Source organism: Topomyia yanbarensis, chromosome 2 (genome assembly GCF_030247195.1).
Source record: "Topomyia yanbarensis strain Yona2022 chromosome 2, ASM3024719v1, whole genome shotgun sequence".
Taxonomy (NCBI): domain Eukaryota; kingdom Metazoa; phylum Arthropoda; class Insecta; order Diptera; family Culicidae; genus Topomyia; species Topomyia yanbarensis.
The window spans coordinates 167,954,198-167,976,847 of NC_080671.1; the positions used below are offsets into that span (position 1 = coordinate 167,954,198).

General features: G+C 37.7%; 1 protein-coding gene across 1 annotated transcript in view; it reads left to right on the top strand.

Moving 5' to 3' along the window:
* The window catches only part of LOC131682056 (hemicentin-2-like), a 297,123-nt gene that overhangs the window by 194,266 nt on the left and 80,207 nt on the right, over positions 1-22,650 (top strand). Inside the window, exons 6-10 of the mRNA XM_058963228.1 lie at positions 938-1,051; positions 1,801-2,004; positions 3,296-3,589; positions 3,661-3,791; positions 3,926-4,085. Coding sequence (XP_058819211.1) covers positions 938-1,051; positions 1,801-2,004; positions 3,296-3,589; positions 3,661-3,791; positions 3,926-4,085 — 903 coding nt within the window. The remainder of the gene's footprint in view (positions 1-937; positions 1,052-1,800; positions 2,005-3,295; positions 3,590-3,660; positions 3,792-3,925; positions 4,086-22,650) is intronic.

The window sequence follows — 22,650 nt, forward strand, 5'->3', positions numbered from 1 at the left end:
CAAACAATAAACAATCACAACAGAGACGCATTAAACAGCCCCGGACTTTATGTCGCATATTTTTGTTCGGAAACTCATAAATAAATTGTCATGAATTCAGTAACAGTGGTGTTTTTACATTTCAAAAACAGAACCAAGAACAAAAATCATGTGTTTAATAATTTCAATGTTTCTTACGTTACGTCACAATTGCATTATACATTTATATTTTCATATACATTTTTTTTTTTTTGTGAACCTCAATCACGATTTCGAAAAATGGCTTCAGCAATTCTAGAAGGACTTGTCTCAACAGGTTAACAGAATAAGAACAATAACAAAACATATTTGTTTATTTCTTTTCAATAAACCGAAGTTTTACTAATGTTCTTCTACAATCCCAAGACATAACCTTATAACCCTGCCTGGTTGACAAAATTTGGTAAAAAGCTGATAAAATCGGGGGCTGATACAAACGGGTCTTCTATGTACTTACCATTTCTCTCGATCTCATGCAGCATTACATTTCGATATGCCGCAGCAATGCGTAACCGATTTGTTTTCTATTACGTGTGTCAAATAAAAATAATACCGAATTAATTTATGCTCATTGCATTATAAGATTCGAATGATTTTGATATATTGCGATAAAATAAATTTTCGAACCTCTAAAAATGGTTCGCGCCTAGCAGGATATCAGCGATGAGCGTTGAACACGACGTGCTATATGAACCAACCTCTAAGACACACAATTTCTCACGTAAACAAAAGTGGAAAGCGTAATAGCCCAATTTCCCAGTTTATTCGTTCCAGTTACTATTTCGTTTAAATACATCGTAAATTGATACGAAATGTCCTTGAGCGAGTACTAATGAAGGCATAATATTTTCAAAACAAACATCACTTAAACCAGAAAGCGTAACGTAAAGTATTTCATTTGCTTCTTAATTATTCACAGTGCTTCCAGAGCAACCGGTGGTTTTGGACCGCTGGGGTCGGCTAATGAACGGGACAAAGCTCGGACCGAAAGAGGAAGGCGATGATGTTGTAATAACGTGCCGCGTATCTGGAGGTATGCATGATCTGTTAGTAGTATTACACCCTACATCTATTTGAAATGTTGTAATATTAACATTCCGCTTACACTGATGATTTAGTCCTTTATTTACGTAGATTTTTTTTGTTATTGAATAGTCTTCGTATTAACTCGAAACACACTTAGAACAATAATTAAACAATCGCTCAAAAATATGACCCATTCAAGCACCCTCAATAAACAATCCGATTCCGTGTAACTAATCCTAGATAGAATTTGCTGTTGTAACTTTGGATTCACGCTCTTTCGAATCCTGCAATTCTAACACGACAGCTGATGTTGGAGGACCTGGTTGGTTGTTGACTTAGCCAGTGCTGTGTGTGTTTTACCAAGATGGGGTAGTGGTGTTTATTCCAGTTGGTTAAAATACACGTATTTTCAGTTTGTGTTGCTTCTAAATGGGAGACTGGCGGTTGAATAGCGGTCCTGATTAGACCGAAACATGGACTGCTTTCAAATTTCTTGGCAGCATAGTCGGAAGGGCACGAGCCAACAACTGCCGGCCATGGCATGGAACTGTGTGCTTGCGGTGTCTATTTAAATTGGACCATATTTTGGCTTTTGCACCTTCATACAACCGTATGTTCCACCGGACGAAAATACTTTGTAACATTTGCTTATGCAGTGCAATGCGCTACGCTGCATGCATGAACCGAAGCGGACCGAAAGTTACCCGGCCCAGTTACCTGCCCGCTGTTATAGTTGTGTCTACTTTTCACCCACAGGTCGACCCCAGCCCGAGGTGCGATGGTTGATAAACGGCGTAATCGTGGACGACCAGTTCGAACACAATTCCGGGGACATCATCGAGAACCGGCTGCTGTGGCCAACGATCCAACGCAGCGATCTGAATTCCATATTCACCTGTCAGACGATGAACACCCGGTTGGCCGAAGCAAAGGAAACGAGTTACGTGCTGGACATGCACCGTGAGTATGGTTCAAATTAAATTAAACTTTTTTGTTGTTCGGATTTGAAGGCCGGAAAGGATGCGGTTTAGTGAATAATTTTTAGCGGAGAGTGAGCATAAGTGTTCTACGTATTACTTTTATTCGGGACGCAAGGTGGAGTTTGAATTATGCTATAAAAACCAAGCAAACGGATATCCTATTAATTGTTGTTTATTTGTTTGATTTGTTGGATTTGTTTGACTTGTTTGATATGTTTGAAATATTTATTTGTTTATTTTTTTGTGTATTTGTTTATTTGTTTATTTGTTTATTTGTTTATTTGTTTATTTGTTTATTTGTTTATTTGTTTATTTGTTTATTTGTTTATTTGTTTATTTGTTTATTTGTTTATTTGTTTATTTGTTTATTTGTTTATTTGTTTATTTGTTTATTTGTTTATTTGTTTATTTGTTTATTTGTTTATTTGTTTATTTGTTTATTTGTTTATTTGTTTATTTGTTTATTTGTTTATTTGTTTATTTGTTTATTTGTTTATTTGTTTATTTATTTATTTGTTTATTTGTTTATTTGTTTATTTGTTTATTTGTTTATTTGTTTATTTGTTTATTTGTTTATTTGTTTATTTGTTTATTTGTTTATTTGTTTATTTGTTTATTTGTTTATTTGCTTATTTGTTTATTTGTTTATTTGTTTATTTGTTTATTTGCTTATTTGTTTATTTGTTTATTTGTTTATTTGTTCATTTGTTCATTTGTTCATTTGTTCATTTGTTCATTTGTTCATTTGTTTATTTGTTTATTTGTTTATTTGCTTATTTGTTTTTTTTGTTTATTTGTTTATTTGTTCATTTGTTTATTTGTTTATTTGTTTATTTGTTTATTTGTTTATTTGTTTATTTGTTTATTTGTTTATTTGTTTATTTGTTTATTTGTTTATTTGTTTATTTGTTTATTTGTTTATTTGTTTATTTGTTCATTTGCTTATTTGTTTATTTGTTTATTTGTTTATTTGTTCATTTGTTTATTTGTTCATTTGTTCTTTTGTTCATTTGTTTTTTTTATTTGATTATTTTAATATTTGATTATTTGTTAATTTGTTGATTTATTTGTTTTGTTCATTTGTTTATTTGTTTATTTATTTGTTTGTTATCTGTGACGATTTTTTCCGGACTGAAGAACTTCTGTTCGAATTGTATGCTTGAAGTGTTTAGTTGCTTTCGGAACTCTAATCGGGTTGAGGGGGATACGCGAAGCATAATAATGTGTCAAACGAAACGAAACCATACCACTTTATCTTCTCCGATTCACAGTAAAACCACTCACAGTAAAAGTGGTCGACCCTCCGGATGACCTTGTGGCTGACAAACGGTACGAGGTGTCCTGTCACAGCACCGGCTCCCGTCCAAACGCCATCATCACCTGGTACAAGGGCAAACGTCAAATGCGGCGTACCAAGGATGACATTCTCAGTCATAACACGACCATTTCGACACTCAGTTTTTCTCCCAGCACGGAGGACGACGGTAAAACGCTAACCTGTCGGGCAGAGAATCCCAACGTCAACGGGTTGTTTCTGGAAACTACCTGGAAAATGAATGTTGTGTGTAAGTGCCAGCCGGGAAACTGATTTAATTGACGATGATTAAAATCAAATTTCTTGCTTCCTTCCCACTAGATCCGCCGATAGTGACCGTTCAACTTGGGTCCACGCTTGCTCCTGATGACATTAAGGAAGGTGATGACGTCTATTTTGAGTGCCATGTAAAATCAAACCCTTCCTGGAGGAAACTGCTCTGGTTTCACGACGTAAGCCTTTCCCATCAATCATTGCGAAATTAACTTTTTGTTACCGTACGGATTTTTCTGTCTCTCACTCTGTTTCACATCCGTCACCCACCGTATTTGGCGGGGTGGGCTTATTATGAACCTTCTGGCCACAGGACACGCTGCTGCTGCACAACGCTTCCGCCCGGGTCATCCAAACCAATCAAAGTCTGGTGCTACAAAAGGTGGTGAAGCAATCGGCCGGATATTACGCTTGCAGTGCAATCAACGGCGAGGGGGAAACCGTCAGCAATCAGCAGTTTCTTCGAGTGAAACGTAAGTACATATTTCATTTCATCATCGCGTTCGTGGTTTGGCAACTTCCCGGTACTATTCTTCAGTAATCTCTGTGCTAGAAAATGACCGGAAAGTGAAAGAAGATTTCAAATCAATCTCCGGTGATTGTCTGTTTCTAATTTTGTTAGACCAATGGATATAATATACTCCTTGAAATGCTGAAGGACTTATGGCAAACACCCAACAATTTGATTGAAATGCTGTTTGCTTAGATAAAATTATAAACTTTTACTAATATAATTGCTATTTACATAGTAGATGAAAGATAAAGACGCGTATGTATCGTAGAATGCGTAGTTAATGACGTGGCGGAAAAACACCTGTGCTGACAGATGCACAGTTGATTCAGATCGAACTGTCGACAGGGTGTATGTGTGTGAGTATGTATGTCCACTATTTTCAGATAATTATCTCTGCTATTTTAACATATAAACGTTAAATAAATGTCAATATGACCAATCTCAGTTGAATAAATATCAATATCTAGGAGAAGTGTGTCGAAGACGGTCACTCCGAGCGAGATGACCCACACCTTACTTACAGTTTATGGCAACTGTCAAAAATATCAATAAAAACAATACAAACATGCTAATTTTTTGTCCGTGTACCTTAAGGTTATGGCGCTAATCTATTCCGACAAAAAGTTAGTGCCGGTTTCTGATGAGACGAAGTCGAAACGCAGCCATGGCTAATAAGTCAGTTCGAGTCCATAAAAAATGCGGCTGTTGATAAGGACTTGGCTGACACTGAGAGTCGTTCTGCGATTACACTTAGTGTGGCGGGTACTGACGGCCCGCACTAGTCTTTTTCTGCTTTTGCAGTCTTTTTTGGGAGTTGGCGGAAGTGTAGAAGAAGATTCTTTTTTCTATCTATCATCCTAGGTTTCGCGGTTCCTTGCGGAATATAGTTATGCCAACTAGTGTCACTGGTGAGTCGCAACAATGGGCAATAGCGCATTTTTGGGCGGATAAACTGAAGCCCACAGAATTAGCCCATCGTCCAACCGCGCTAACCGCTGCCTGTAGTTTTCTTTGGATTAAAGAGTCTTTCAACCAGGAATAGAATCACTGCCAATGCGGAACCTTGGGGCACGCCGTGAAACTGCCGGAGTACACCTTCTATCCATAGGTATTGCATGCCTTAGCTACTAAGTATGGCGATATCAGCATGCAACCTTGTCTACCAGTGCACCGTTGATAATTTCTCCGTGGAATCCTAAATACACACCGGTACCAAGTCCTTTTCGGAAGGCGTACTGCCTACGATCCAGCAGGTTTCATTACTCCGAATAACTTGTAAGTCGTCGGTTGACCAATCTTTCTAGCGTATTGGCTACACATGAGTGTAAGCTTATTGGTCTAAAATCGCTGGGAGACCTATTTCCGCGGTTTTTTTTTTGGAAATCGGTTTGATCAGTGCTGTCCGCCAGCTGTCTGGGAATGACCCGCCTTACTATTGAAGGCTTCTAGGAGTGCTGTTTTGCTCACTGGTGGTAAGTGTTTTATCATGGGGTACCCGATACCATCGAGACCAGTAGATTTGCAATGAGTGCAACTTAATACAGTCACCACTTCATTCGCGGAATAGGGCCGATTATAAATTTGACTCGAATCCGGAGTGAAATCAATAGGCGAAAGTTCAAAGATTACTCTCCGTTTTGCGAAATTGAGGGGAAGGAATACCTTTGATGACAGTGACTCAAAGTATCTGCCAATTTCATTAGATATCTCACTCGGGTCGACAATCGCAGTACCGTTTGAAGAAAGAGTTCCGGCTGATGCCATCCAGGAAGGGAAACCAGCTCGCTCGTTTCTTCAACTGCTTTTCTTCTGATGGATCTAAGGCGGCGGAAATTTACTTCTCATCATGGATTTATCAGGTGTGGTTCCCTTCAGGGAACGAAGAGTTTTCCACCTTGATCTGAGAATGCTGGCAACTTCTGGGTTCCACCAATGGACGCCGCGTTTTGTTCGTGGGATGCATGGTGCCGCAGCCTTTGACATGATTTCCACGAGTTCTTCTCTGCCCTTTTATGCAAAAGTGACGTTAGCCAGGGTGGCGATTCCTGGAAGAAACCTGGAAAATCAGGGAAATTCAGGGAATTCTATTTGACCTGGAAAAACCTGGAATTTTCAGGGAATTTGTAATCAAATCAGGGAAAAATTTCGACCTGGTGTTAATGTTTTTTTATAAATGCGACTGGAAAGTATTGGCTCAAATATTCAGTTGAACGCACTTACTCCCCTCAACACATTTTATACTAGGGAGAATAACAATATTTGATCCATCTCATAATTGCTCACAACAATGGTTGTATGGGTCATTCCCCGTCAGATTTACAACCAAAATTTGAATTCCTTCGATTTTTTTTCTTGCATTCTTTAGCTAAAAATAATTGACAAGTATTTTTTGTTTTGGCTGAATATGATACTTTTTTCAAGTTATTAGATTTTTAACTTTTGAAGTTTATAAAATAGAACATTTTTCAATCACTGATAACTCGGAAAATATTTGATGCATGGAAAAAAAAATATTTACAAAAAGTTGTTTTTGCATGAGCTTACCGAAAAAAAATATAAAAAATATTTTTTGTTATATAACTTATGAAATCTGCAATTATTATAAACAAATAGATTTTTTTAAAGTTGGGCCGATTTTCAATATTAAGAATCATGTTTAATTCTTTTTTGTGAAAAAATCTGGAGTGGATATCAGAATACTATGCGAGATATTACAGTATAAACTGAAAACAAGCCAATTTTACACTAAACGACCGGTGACAGACCTGTTATAATTGTATTATCTCGTGAAGTACTTGGAGATCCATTCCGAAATTTCTACCGAATCTTCGCAATATAATTATAAATGATTTCAAAAAATAATAACAAAATGTTTTTGGCTCAACTTAAATAAAAATTGCTTCTAGTATTTGCAGAATACATAAGTTACATAGCAAAAACAAATATGCATTGCAAAAACAATTTCGATGAGCTCATGCGAAAAGGTAACTTTTATTATTTAATATTTTTATACAAATTGAATATTTTTTGAGTAGAAGATTCTTTGATTCCAGCGGATACTGAGTAGGTGTAATTGCCTACGGGTCCGCTACCCCCCTTTTGGCCTTTCATACAGTGGTATGCTGAATGCAGAATTGTAACGAAATTTGAGCGTACTGTTAAGTGGAGCCGCATGCAGAGCAAGACTCGAGCTAGGATGGTGGCTACCAACATACATACATACAAATTGAATAGTTTCTGAGTTATCAGTGATTGAAAAATGTTCAATTCAATAAAATTCGAAATTTTACAAACTCATAAATTGAGAAAAAGAATCGTATTCATCGAAAACAAAACTTAGTGCGAACAATTTTCAGTTAAAGATCGCAAAAAAAAATTGGTTGTAAATCTGACGTGGACTGACTCATATATAATATTTAATACGGATGCCAAATTGATTTATCGACGGTCTTGTTGTGATTCTTCTGACTCTGTAAGGTAAATACATATAAGTACGCTTGGTGTGCACGCTAAGTACGCTTTGACACGGCTCAATGCATTAGCTTGGCCGAACCGTGGGTATTTTTTATGTTTACAAATTGTAGACGAAAAAGATGGGTCAATAATGTTAGAGATACAGAGTAATTATGCCTATTAAATCGAACATATTGTTGATAATCTAGTTGCATTTCCAAAATAATAAAGCAATAAATTCTTTAAAAAATTGCCGATTCTTGAAATAAGTCTTCATGACCGTATAACAGTATATCGCATTGTAGCTGATCTCTTGTTTTGCGGCAGCTTATTTTTTGCTTATATGACCAATTTTGGGGTTTGTAATCAACTAATTCTCAACGGTGTAAACTTGTTTTATTCAAGTTCATTCAAGTACTAGCCATCGAGTTAATTCTAAGCGCAACCCAAGTAACCATAAGCATTAAGCCATTGCACTATATTGGCTATACATTTGCACCAATGTTGCATTGAAACTCCATTACAGCTCTTTATTAGCATCAATAATGCATAACCACAGCCGACATATAGCATTATAGCTTGCTCTATATGCGTATATAAAGCTGATATAACGCGTACATGCTTCAAGGATCTTTAAAGCATGTAAGCTTTACAAGTGCATTTAATGCCATTATAGAGCATATAAAAAGCTGACATAATGCTATTGTAATACTGTGGGTTTATTTGTTATGCAACTATTCTTGAAGATTATATTCGGCATATTTCATTTCAATCGAACATATGCAATATAGTCCATGAAGCAAACGCAGCGCACTTACCGTGAAGGACGAGGCAAGGTACCTCAGTTCGAGACTTACTAAAGGTAATTTTCGTAAACATTCATAGCATGTGAGAACGAAAACCTATTAAGGATATTCATTACAATGCATTAGAACAGAGTCAATTACGGTTTTAAACAGAATATTTTATTTTTAATTTTTTTTCTTTTTGCTCATCATGCCGAAAGGAAACATAAGAAATGCTTTTAAAACCATGGCGGACAATGACAACCAACTGAAGCTTTTTAATGGCATTAGTATTGCCAATATAAGGCTTTCAAATTTGACATTTGTACGCTTTTGCTATATAATAGCATTAGTACTGCAGAAACGAGCTGTCAATCTCCGCACAGTAATAGCACTATATTCTCCTTTTCTGGCATAATATCGGCATTAAATAAGTATTTAGGGCTTCACGGCTTTTTAGGACAGCTTTATATGTGGATCTGAAGCAGATATTAGGCTACGTTATAATGCTTATTGGTTACTTGGGAACTCAATTCCACTCGCGTTAAGTGCTAGTCCATAGCGGCATTAGGTAACGCACAGCTTTCATACTGTTTTTTGTCTGAAGTCATTTGTCTGCTCCGCTCACTGACAGACAGAATTATTAAGCAACTAAATAAAGTTGTGAAGACCGATCTGGGGTCAAACTATCAGATAGTCCCATGACGATTGTTAACAATCTCTGTGGCAAACCCAAGAATTTTGACATCCATATTGCTAGGATTCTTTGAAATTTACAAATAGTATTTCAAAGCTGGGACACACCTCCAGGACCAGTTGTCCGGAAACAAGATCTCATACGATTCCTTATAGCAGGTTTAAAAAAGTAGATGACTTCCTGATTCCAAACCATCTGCAAATATTTGAATAAGTTTAAAATTATAATAGTAATGACCATTACCCTGTCAGTCTGCTATGCGGTAGAAACGACCAAAACGTTTCCCTCAGGCCCATTTACTACATCTTCAATTTTATCTCACTAAAATTTATGCCTAGTGATGTACTATGATGTCACCAAGTTTCAGGTTCTAGTTATGGAAAGCAAATTGTAATTTTAAATGAAATCTGGAAAGGTACTCGCGTACTATGTCGTTACCTAACGGTTAAACACTCAACTCCGCTTAAAAATTCAACGTTTTCGATATGGGTTTCCGTATATAAGAGAACTGTATGAAGATGACTTTCGCAAGCTCCAGTTTCAATATCACCTTCCTCTAACAAACGGGCGGATACGACAATATTTAAAATCAACAAATGGTGTATTTAACCGAAGTTCGCCTCCCTTTTGCTACGAAGCTTCACTCATCTCACAACGTGCTGCTATTGCCAGATTGCATTAAAAATCGCTTTATTTATTTATTTGTTTGTAAACAATCTTCTTAGTACATATTCTGCGATACCTTCCTGTTGGTATGAAGTTTTTACTGGTTCACCCACTGTTGCAGAAGACCTGCTTAACCAATTATTTCTTGAGAAACTTAGACTTCTCTATCGTTCAGAATTATTTTAATACTTCATTTCGTTACATGCCATGAAGCTTGGTTGAAGTCTTCTACGTCCAAGTTTTGTAATCCATTGCCACACAGGAAACATTGGTAGAATATCCACGTTACAGTTTTCGAAGAAGTGTGTAGCCCTCATATTCTGCCTATCACTATAATTCGAAATAATCAATACCTTCAATGACTTCGTTCCTTGACGATGCTTCGAATTATGCACAAACACATTTGACGTTTTTATTTTATTATTATTTTATTAGTGTACGAACAGAATGTTTGTCTCACTATCGAATCCATTTGATCGTTTCTTAAGATTGTATTTTGCATTTCTTTTATATGTAGCTGATGGCAATCGAGTATTAGACGTTTTGGAAACAGTGTGAACAGAGCTTGCCGATTAGCCAAGCTTTTTAGAACTATTCCAATGAGATATCTTTTGATTTCCGTTTGGACCGCATATATTATTTCTAATACGCATTTCTTTCTACCCATTTTTGAAAGCGCATTTAACGTGTCAACGAATTATGTATTTTTAGATAAAAAAGACATACGTCCATATTTATGAAAAATATTTCATTTTTGGTTGAATACATCAAGAGATCTATATGTTTTTAGGTTTCCATATTTTGTCGCGAACAAACTTTACATTGAAAATTAACGTAAGAATGGGTTACGACCACCTTCAAGGGTATTTGGAATATGATAGAGTATGTTAAAACGGTGCCGCGCATATGGCCCACTGAATGAGCAGCCGCAGTTGCCCAAAGACAATTTGCTAGCTTTTCAAAGCAGCGTGCACTCAGTGCACCAGCGCGACTGCCAGAAGGTTAACGGAAGATACCAGACTCATTACCATTTCCACAAGACTAAAATACATAACACTATGAGGAAATTCATCCCTAAAATGTCAATCCGCTAATTTTTCCAGAACACTAGCTCCTCCTTTTATACACGGTCCCATACACTCATTTGCTTGTCGGTCATCCCTCGGGCCTGGTAACAATTTTTCACTAGTGGTCCATCCTCAGCTTACTTGTGGATATGCCAGAGGCGGCCTTATCGCAAGTACGACCACAGCCCCAACCAAAACTATATTTAAAATAACCGTTATATTAGGCGAAGCATTGTTTTCGAGTGTTATGTCTGTTGGTCTGTGATTCCCATAAGCACCACGATGAGTATGCAATGCATTGATCCAAGATTCGTCACAATCAGGCCTCTAGAAAACATATTTTTATTTTAATTAAGTTTTGTTTTTTTTTGTGTTTCGAATTCATCTCGTCAGTAACTAGCACCATCTGGGTGTCTAGTTAGACGATGTATCCAAACTAGTACCCAAATTAGCACTAGTTAGACACAAAAAATTCCAAACAGTTCACACGACATATGTGAACGCCTAAAGCCACATGTCCCGAGTGATGTCCCGGGAAGCAAATATAGCTCTGGTTTGCTGACGAGAAAGCGAAGACGAACTCTTGTCTTTTGGTTCAAGAAACCAAACGCCTGGTATTATGCAATAAAAATTGGACTAAACCGTTTTGCGCGTTAAGTGCACAAGACCTAATTTTAATTAAGTTTTGTTTTTTTTGTGTTTCGAATTCATCTCGTCAGTAACTAGCACCATCTGGGTGTCTAGTTAGACGATGTATCCAAACTAGTACCCAAATTAGCACTAGTTAGACACAAAAAAATTCCAAACAGTTCACACGACATATGTGAACGCCTAAAGCCACATGTCCCGAGTGATGTCCCGGGAAGCAAATATAGCTCTGGTTTGCTGACGAGAAAGCGAAGACGAACTCTTGTCTTTTGGTTCAAGAAACCAAACGCCTGGTATTATGCAATAAAAATTGGACTAAACCGTTTTGCGCGTTAAGTGCACAAGACCTAATTTTAATTAAGTTTTGTTTTTTTTTGTGTTTCGAATTCATCTCGTCAGTAACTAGCACCATCTGGGTGTCTAGTTAGACGATGTATCCAAACTAGTACCCAAATTAGCACTAGTTAGACACAAAAAATTCCAAACAGTTCACACGACATATGTGAACGCCTAAAGCCACATGTCCCGAGTGATGTCCCGGGAAGCAAATATAGCTCTGGTTTGCTGACGAGAGCTATATTTGCTTCCCGGGACATCACTCGGGACATGTGGCTTTAGGCGTTCACATATGTCCTGTGAACTGTTTGGAATTTTTTGTGTCTAACTAGTGCTAATTTGGGTACTAGTTTGGATACATCGTCTAACTAGACACCCAGATGGTGCTAGTTACTGACGAGATGAATTCGAAACACAAAAAAAAAACAAAACTTAATTAAAATTAGGTCTTGTGCACTTAACGCGCAAAACGGTTTAGTCCAATTTTTATTGCATATTTTTATTTAAAATTTTAGAGGATGAAACTTGTTTAGATTTGGAAATATTTAAATTACATGGCAGTTAAAAGACCAAAAGTGGTTTAATTGAAATGGAAGATACAAAAGGTTTAAAACTAACTAAAAATGCAAAAATGGTGTAAGCTCAAACGATAGACATTGAAAAATGTGAATTTAATTTGATTTGTTTGAGCACTCTGGAAATTTTTTAAAAAGGTCTGGAAAAACCTGGAAAATCAGGGAATTTCATTTTCAGAAATGAGTCGACACCCTGGTTAGCGCCACTTTGGTCAAATTTATTTTTTTCGAATTTTTGAGTTCTCTACAAAAATCCACGTCTTTCAGTGTAATTGCCTTTCAAAAATTATGCAAAATGGTCTTTTAAAACGCGAAAAACAAAGTGACGTAAACGCCATTTTTTTACCAAAGTGACGCACCGGTGCAAAATATGTAGTACGGCACGCGTATTTAACGAGGCAAAAAAGTTTATTCTTAAGTTGCTGTAAGTGATGTTGTGGAGCTACACCGAGCAAAAAGCATCTGAGAATTTCATAAGTCTCGGCATATGAACCAGCATTCTGACGATGCCATTGAACGCTTTAGAATGTCATAGGCAGGCTTATGAAATCATTTATCTTTATTCATGAACTCCATAGACGTACAAATAATGTATTTCATAAAACAGTTTTATGACTTCGCTCCAATATGTGCGTTTTTTATGAAACCCATATGAGATCTGTTATTGATTCTATAAGATTATATTTTGTTTTTCATAAACGTCACTTTTGTGAAAAGTTCATAATTATTTCTTATGAATTCAGTACTGGCCTGGACGGCCAACCAGTAGCTAACAGTTTCAGGCCAGCACTTTTTTGTTACCGCTGTTTGAAACAAAAGAAGTGAGATTTTTAGTCAAATAGCAACAAAATTTTAAATAATTGTTTTTTATGTTATTCAATAAATTACTGTGAGCATTGAATCAGTTCGCATGGTTATGATTTTTACAGAAGATATACGATTATTTGAAATGAAACAAGTTGTGCATATAATTAGTTTCTGATGCGTATTTTATAATTTCCAAAATCATTGAAGAAGTAATAATCATTATCATTCAGTTGTCAAGTCCAGTTTCCCAGTTGTCTAAACCCATTTTCTAGGAAATATTGACGAAGCATTGCTCATTATGTACAAATTTTAATATTCAACGAGAGTTTTCTGTTCAATCTTCTGAAGGGATCAACACTTGGCCCGAATTGAGTTTTACCCCTAGAGTTGTGGTCTAGATGACCACACAAATGAACTCATGATAAATGACGTTCATGTTTGACAATTCTCGGTGGTTTGTTTACTTTGTCAGTTGCGTGAGTTCGAGTGCAACGGGTACCCATCTGTTACATTCAAACTCACGTAATTCCCATGTGAACAAACCACCGAGAATTGTCAAACGAAGTTCATCCGGCTCATTTTGTGGGGTTATGTCGGTTAGTGTAAAACCTAATATCCTCTTAAGGCTGATTTTTACTGTTAATTTTTTGTCTACTAAAAATGCTCGAGAAATTTCAGCCATGTTCTATTTTTTATATAAATGCACAATAATATCCATAAATAAAAAACTTATGGCATTCATTCGAACATTGTGATGAATTTCATAAGACTGTTCTATGGAAATCATTATTTCTACTTTGTTTTCTGCTTATAAATGTCAGAAATTTTCATAAATGGCACCGAACATTTTCATAAATTTCATAAGATTGTCTTATGAAAATAATAAGAGATGGAATTGGAAAAAATTCCCCTCCAAATCATAAGACAGACTTATAAAATCCATTTAAAATCCTTATGTCTGAAAGTCATAAGACGTTTTTATGGAAATTCAATGCAAATTTTTCTCGGTGTAGATAAGCACCATTATGTGATGTAAATGGCTAGAGTAGTATTATAATGAGGCTAGGGTGGTATACAATTTATCTTTTTAGTACGATCAAATTCCAGCAATGTGTCGATAGAAACTTATTTTTCAACCATTTATATTTTATAAAGAAGTTTTCTGTGCAAGTTAGAATGCAAAGCAGGGAGCTTAGCCTTTTTCAACATGGACACCACAATAATGTACGAACATATCATGGTGGAAACAGCCGCATGACAGAAATAATTCTTAGAATTGTTTGGTCTGAGCTTCCGTAATACGGAATCTTTAATAAAGTGTTCCCATTTAGCTTTGAATTTGCATTATCCATAATTTTCAAAGTTGATGTTATTTGATACGCCGCATAGCAGAAATTTTTAACCCTCCAGAAGTCGCGCAAATGGCTCACTGAACGAGCACCCGCTGGTGCCCTAAGACAATTTCGCTAGATTTTCAGAGCAGCGTGCACTCAGTGCACTAGCGCGGCTGCCGGATGGTTAACAAAAATGTTTCATCCGACAAACCGGATTCCGTAATAACCGGAATTTATTATAAAGCGTTCCTGTGTGCCCGGATGATTTTATATGTGATAGTATTGTTCGTATAAAATCACGCTGGTGATGTGCCGCTTGATAGGAATATTCGCTTAAAATATCGTCTAATTAAAAGTAATGCGGAATCACCAGAATGGGTCATAAAGTTTCCCAGTGTGTCCTTATGACTTTACCTGTTTACATTGTTCATAGATCATTCGTTGAAGTGCTGCATGACAGGTATCTTCAAGTATAAATGTTCCACAGACGCGGGTAGCGCATTTCATATTCACTAGATCCTCCAACCCAGAAACGCTTCCACGTTGCCTGAAAAGGCCTACATGATACCAAAATGAATGCATAGTGTTCAAATGAACGATTCAATACATGTTATAATTTTCATTACATTTTATAATAATGCCAGACTTGCAGCTAAACTTTGTCAAATTAATGAAAATGCACTAAATGACCCTCGTACATAACCCACGGAACATCCGTATAAATCACAAACCGACCATCTGGCCAGATCACCACATACAGCCTAGGAAACTTGAATGAATTCATGAACATTTGCAAGTAATTCAGTTAAAACAGTTGAAAATACATGACACGCTTTACTCAGCAGTATTTGTTTGTATACGTACGTCAGAATTTCATAAAAATAGTGGAATTAAATCGCTGTTTTTCTGCAAAAGTGACGTTAGTTAAAATTTATATGGTTTTTACAAAAAAAAAGTGAGAATTAAAGCAATTGGCTATTATCTACGATGGATTATACGCATTTTGTACAGAACAGGTGGTTGAAATATTAATTGTGTTTTTGAAAACATCACGAAATACAAAAATTGGTTTCGTAACAAATATTCCTTTTGGCGCTAACGTCACAATTGCGTAAAAGGGCAGTTCTGGCGAGAATTTTCGATCGCGATCATTTGCATCAAATATATTTTCTTCGTATGTGGCCCAATCCGCTTGGTCGAAATTCAACGCCTGCATCGTGATGTAGATGGGAGTGGGCGGCCGTATAAGATTGTAATTGGGAAGTAGGAGAGCCCGGGGCTAGTTGACGGTTGGGGTAAGTTGGCGGAATCCCCTTTTCTTCGTTTCTATTAGACATAAAGCGCTGTCTCTCGTGTTGAATCTCAAGTAATGTGAAACGCATAATCTAATGTGTTTTTGTTGTAAAACATTTTGTTTTGTAGAAGCTGTGGACAATATTGTGTTTTTGAGCATACTTTGTAAATTTTCTTAATTTTAAATATATTGTGTTATTTAAGGTGGTTTTCAATATATTCCCTGAATGATTATATTTTTCGATAGTGCGTGAAAAGAGCTTTCAGTATCCGTATAAATATTACACCTATCCATACAAAAAAGCAATTTTTCAAATCCTTTTTTATAAAAAGTGCGGTTGGGGTAAGTTGGCGGTGACTCACACGGGGCAAGTTGGCGATACTATTTACAGTGCAAAAATAGTCATCAAATATTTTCATTTCTGGAATTCACTCCAAAGTAAGAGAAACTTTTTCTTGTGTCTCTCGTCATATATGCAGGGGACAATTATTTCGGCCAATCGCCTGAAGAATTTCAAAAATTTGCTTTTGAATTTGGAGTACGCGTCAAAGTCAAAATGACGGGGTATTGAGACTGAAATATAATGAAAAGTGTCGAATAATAAACAGTTTTATTGAAAATACAATCGGAACATTTCATAAGGACCACTGATGTAATCGAATTTCTATTTGATTGCTTATTTTTTGGCAATCCGCCATCTTACCCCACACAAACCGCCAACTTACCCCGGGGCTGGGGTAAGTTGGCGGCTTTTCCGCGTCACATATTTTTGTCACTAGAAATATAGACAACTTATAAAACATTTTCATAAAATTCAGAGATGTTGCCAACAGTCTGCCCTTTCATGTAACGTGTTCTATTTTGCAAGATCTACCAAATTCAAAGCGGTAAAAAATGAAAACTGAAAACTAGCCCCGGCCTCCCCTAGTCATTGTTTTCTAGGTCCGGTTGTACTGACCAACCACAGGTGCTTGCGATCGAGCTAGAGCATATCGTCATGTCCAGGGCGGATGAAGCTCGACCCTGGAGGAACGTAATGTTTCCGTCATTTAAGATAATGGTGTTGGTTTCGTGGCGATGGCGTTGCCACCAGGGGTGGCGAAACACCTTACGCCCGAGTGGGTAGAAAGCATAGGGTGAGGGGTTCATTAGTAAGGATTTTTTTTCCTTTTCGCAATGCACACGTTTACATTACATTCACATTAAATCACGTTCGTTTATGCAAATGGAATTGTGGTACATCGATTATTTCAAATGTGTGTAGTGCGAGATAACTGCGTTGCACATCTAAATGTTTTGAAATGGTTCAAAATTTCGGGTGGGTAATTACCCACTCGGGTATTTTCGAGTGGGTAGTACTATCCATACTACCCATGCTTTCCGCCGGCCCTGGTTGCCACTATGGCAGCACTTCGTGGAGCCCCACATGGTGTGGTGCGCGTTGAAGTCTCCAATTAAACGGAAGGTTGGCAGTTGCCTGACCGGGAAGTGAGTTCTACGCGCTACTGCGATCAGTTCGCAGATTCCACTGAATGGGCAGTTAGACGTTCCGCTAAAACAGTGATCGATTCAGTACTCACCCGAAGAAGACGCGGGTTCTCTGTGCCAGCAACAGCCGGAGGCTCATCGAAGAAGTTTGGTACCTCCTCGGACACGGGCTCATTGTTTTTTTTTTCAATTTGTTTATTTGATAAGGCACGTATGCGTTAGCTTAAAGGTGCCATTTTTTTCATTGTTTTACATTTTGAATTTCTTAAAACTAGGGGGTTACACATTTCAATATTATTTTGTTTTATATAATGAAGCGGGCTCAGTGTCCGAGTGCCATCTGTGTTTTGGCATTCTTTTCGCTCTATCAGCTTTATTGGAATTTATTTTGTGCTGGGTTGAAGACTTATCTGCACAGTGTAGACTATTTTGGCGACTGAAAGCTACAATTTCCAATATTTGAGTCATTATTTAATAAAGTACAAGATTTTTCGGCCTTTTTTAGCGATGAGTGCGGTAATAACATTGGAAAATGATATTATTTTAAATATTTTTTTAGTTCTCTGTCCACAATTAAATTATCTACAAACAGTGTTTTACTTGTCGCACAGCTTTTATAGTTTTTTTGTAATCGCGAGCGAAATTTCGAAAAACATGGTTTTCATAAAATTCGCTCCAAAACTATTAGAAGCAAAAAAATCAAATTAACCCTCCAGAAGTCGTGCTTATGGCCGACTGAACAAGCAGCCGCTAGTGCCCCAAGACGATTTCGCTAGATTTTCAGAGCAGCGTGCACTCAGTACACTAGCGCGATTGCCGGAAGGTTAACCTTCCGGCAGTCGCGCTAGTGCGCTGAGTGCACGCTACTCTGAAAAACTAGCGAAATCGTCTTAGTGCATCAGCTGCTGCTCGTTCAGTGGCCTATATGCGCGACTCCCGGAGGGTTAAAGGAAACTTACAGGCATACTCTGAAACTTTGCAAAAATATTCTCTGATAAACCATTCTGACGATTGAAGCAAAAAATGTTTTTTTGAAGCTGACGAATGAGACGACTCCCTTGAAAGAGAATAATGCATTTATACCTTGGATTGCTCAGAAATAGGTTCGGATGAAAAAATCTTATGTAGATAAAATTGTGATTAAAATCCAGTGTAATCAAATTTACCGTACAAAAAGTTTGCGGTACAGGTGCGGTACTTACTGTAATTATGACGAACCCTACCCACCGTTGCGAAAGTCTAATCGTACTGTAAGGCACTCTGGTCTATTTGCGAACTGGAAAGCATAATGTTACTGCTATGGTGCTTCCAATCTAGTTACAAACAGCAACCACGAATCCCTTGGGGTTTGATTGGGTGGATGATTGATGCGTTGAATTAGTTTGTGTTTTGAAATCCGGTATTTCTGCAGATTTCTAACCATTGAGAATAAAGATAATAGTAGGGAAAGAAACAAATCGTGTAACGAATTCTGCACAAATTGTTGTATGTTTTACTTTGAAATTTAATACAAAGCTGATGAACATTTTTATTCCGTCTGAAAACTACTAAGAATTATGCAATACTGCTCTGTAAATGAAAATTACAGGATGAAAATGTAATAATTCTTTTATTGTAACCTTACACGTTAATTATTTCAGCAAGATAGAAATTCACACATTACAACATTTCTAGATTTTCATGAGATTAACTAGATAAAGTCTTCACGCGATCATTCAATGGTAAATCGCGCTTTCCTTAGCTAAACTAACACAACACTTTCATTCGGTATCGTTCCTACTTAACCCCGATGTCAACACAATCTATTTCAAACGCTTCTACAGTCATCAACTCAGCCAGATCGTTTTCATAACATTTGAACAGACGCTAATCACTCCGACCAGCCGGAATTGCTATTTGTAAACGTGGAACCAGATCCGATTCAGCTCCAGCTGTTCATGGCCAAAAGCTCCGAGTGGCGACCGTATGTTGTTGCGCTGTTATCCTTCATCCCACCCGCACATGGATATAGCAACACACGACTCTTTCCACTTTTGTATCCCGCTGTGCTGTTTGGCTGGAAATGAGTTGCGGTGCTGCGGGATTGCGTCAAGCAAAACAAGAATCCATCCTGTACATGTCGCAGATTTGGGGACGATCTGGTTTTCCGATACCGTTTGTGCGCTATCCGATGCACGCAACTGTCAAGCACCCCCCCCCCACACACACACACACACACCGGCCCAGAGCAGACTGGCCCTTGTGCACTGAAACGCTGCTGGATAGCAGCGGACACACTGACACCCCGCTCAATGACTCTTTAATTTTGGTTCGGTCGACTGACTGCTGATATCTGCGAGGGATTTTCTCGCACGGATGTTAAAAATTACACGGTTTTGATAGTGACTGAAAAGGTAGTGAGATTACCACTCGACAGAACTTTGATTTATGTCACGGTGCTACAGTGATTTGGAACTTTTCGTGGGACCTGCTGTAGGTTTTAGGTCTCATTATATGCAATAAAAACAATGTTTGGAAAATTGTGTGTACCCCCGAAAATCTTGATGGGAAGTAGGCCCTTCCCAATTCATCTCAGTCCCATTTATTTCCTGACTATTCAACAAAAATACAACAACACAACTTTACAAAATCAACCAATAACGAAAAAAAATCTTTGGAGTTTAACTGACCTGCGTTAAGCCAAACCAAATTGAGCGCCATAATTTTTGCATGGTAATTTTAGACCAAAATTCATTTTTCGATAATTTACCATTAACATAGAAAGTTTAAGGAGACTTATTTGCTTTGGAGTTCTCAGGACTAAATTGATGTAGGTGTTTCTAGTGCTACATTGGATGCGATAGCGATTCTTAGGCAGATATCTCCAAATGGCGCTTGGTTCAACACAGGCCTACTAATATTTTAGCATTTATCACTTTCTTAAAATGGGCGCAGGAAATTTATAGTAATTTGAAAGTGAAGCGCTCATAATTTTTCCGATCTTTTACCTTGAAATTAGCGACGAGGCAAACTTCTTCATCGCTACTAGTTCAAATTTCGCAATACAGACCGACATCTTTCACCTAATTGCACAACAATTCAAACTTTAATCACTTCTATTGTTCCATAGAACAATTCTTCAGTAAATTCCGAATAAATCATTCACTTCAGCGATTTTAAATAAATTCTTTATGATAGGAAAATGATGAGATGATTTTTTTCTAAATTTATATTTGATATTCAAAACATTCATCTAAAAATACTAATCACAAACCCACGCAAAAGCCTGCACAATGTTGCCAAAGCGATATATTCAGAGAGTGTATGCAAGGAGAGTGACGACAACTATGAAATGAAGGACAATGAGTTTCCGTCAGACTCAATCTAAACTAACAAACGACTTTTCAAATCTATGTATTGTTAGCTCTTGTTCCGTGTATGACAGTTTTCATTCGCATTACAGACACTCTGATAATCCATAGGAACATGACAGTTTCGTAGTTCGTGCTTTATTATTGTGCGACAGGACTGTAATGATGGACAAGCTTGCTTAAAGTATCCATTAGGTGGAGGGAAGCGTCACTGTCACTTCGAAATCAACTAACGTGGTTGAACTGAGCCATTTGACGTCTATGAAGCTATGCTATATTTCTTCTTAGGGGAGAACCTCTTGCGGGACATCACGCTTGACTAGAGGTTTGCTCATGAACACAAGTTGTGTCTCCGGTTTTTGGAGCTAGCGTCAAACCGGCGCTAGTTTAGTCCTGTCACTAAGTTAGTATCGGATTCTGGTGAGACGAAGCCGAAACGCAAATATTTTAACTAATTTAGTCTATGAATCGCATAAATATGACATGCGCAGGGATAGTAGCGACTGACTCAAATGGCACGTTCCCCATGTTGATCGGAGATTTGTGCCTTGCCATGATTTGTCTTTTCGTCATTTCCCTGATGGGCAGGATTGGGGTAGTGGTAAAGTTAGGGATAAGGAAAATAACGGCATAGAGCACATAGACAATAGGAAGTATTCTTCACTTCCAAGGGAATAAAGACACTTCTCGATGAGCGGATATATCAACACCCCCGAGGGGATATTGAGATAACAGAACGACAACATCCCCGAAGAGATACTGTCATTCAAATTTGGCTTAAACCGATGTACGTTTATAAACCATCGTCGTGACTGTTGATAGCCATAGTTCAGTTTGTAACCCTTTTTCGATAGAAATTCCAGAGAACGGTCGTCGATACTGCGAAAATACTGCTGTATTTTCTCTGTAAGCAACTTGGTTCTCAGAACTTCCCAGCAAACTGCCCACGAACCAAGATTATGGAACTCTAGCTTCATCAAAACATCAGTACTCTTCAAACATTCCTTGGAATTCCTCGGAACGTGAAGGAATACCTTATTCTAGTGAAATCTATCTGGTTCGACAATAAAAAGGAAGTCCCCTGCCTTCTCACTTATCTCCTCCAATTTCTATTTCAACCTGGTGCAGCTTTGTTCGTTATCCGGAGAGAACCAAACAATACCATACCTAGTCAAACTCACTGAAACTGTGGATGAATGAGTTCGGAAGGATTAAAAGGAAACACCCGTAAAGATCTTTTAAGAGATCATCCTTCAGCGCAATCGAAAAGTGACCTTTCTCCAACATTGCTTGCACTCGATAAGTATTGAAACTCGAAGACTATACGATGAGCCGAAGCATTGTTGAAGAGAGCACCTCTGCGGTTGTGCTTCTTTTCTTTGATTTTGATCAATCTGTTTTCCATTTTTAAGGATTTAGAAGGAGCACGTTTCTCGCAACTACCTGTATTCACACCTGATGTTGTGGAAAGTGACTCAATTTTCGATTCCCCGAAAATCCAAAAAGGATCTACACGCATCAACGATTTCATCAAGACGAGTGAGAATTTACAATCTAGCAAAGTCCACACAATGAAATCCAATTTTTTCTACCACTTATTCAAAATTGAATTATCACACAGTAGAACCGGAGAGGTTGCTACATCTAGGCGTTCGAATGATGGAAGACTATGTACTTATGATCAGATAACGACGGTTCGAGCTCGTTGGGTACGAGCCAGTTTGTCAACTCCTGCGTAATACAGTCAGAGCAGAGAGTTACATCTAACACCTCGTCTCTGCCAGATCGTGCAAATATTGGGTGATTTGCTACAATAAGTATATGCAAATTTGTGCTGCTTAAACAGTCCATCAATTCGGTGCTTCTGTTGAAGGTCAGCTTCTGTACCTGTGTTGCTGCTAAAGTCAGGGAAGTCACCAGGCCATGCAGCCTCATATAGGCCACTGCCACAGCTGCTCTCCGGAAAGGGTTCCCAGACGAATGTCGACTGCCCGTGGCGATTGATGCGCGTGCTGAATCTTGGC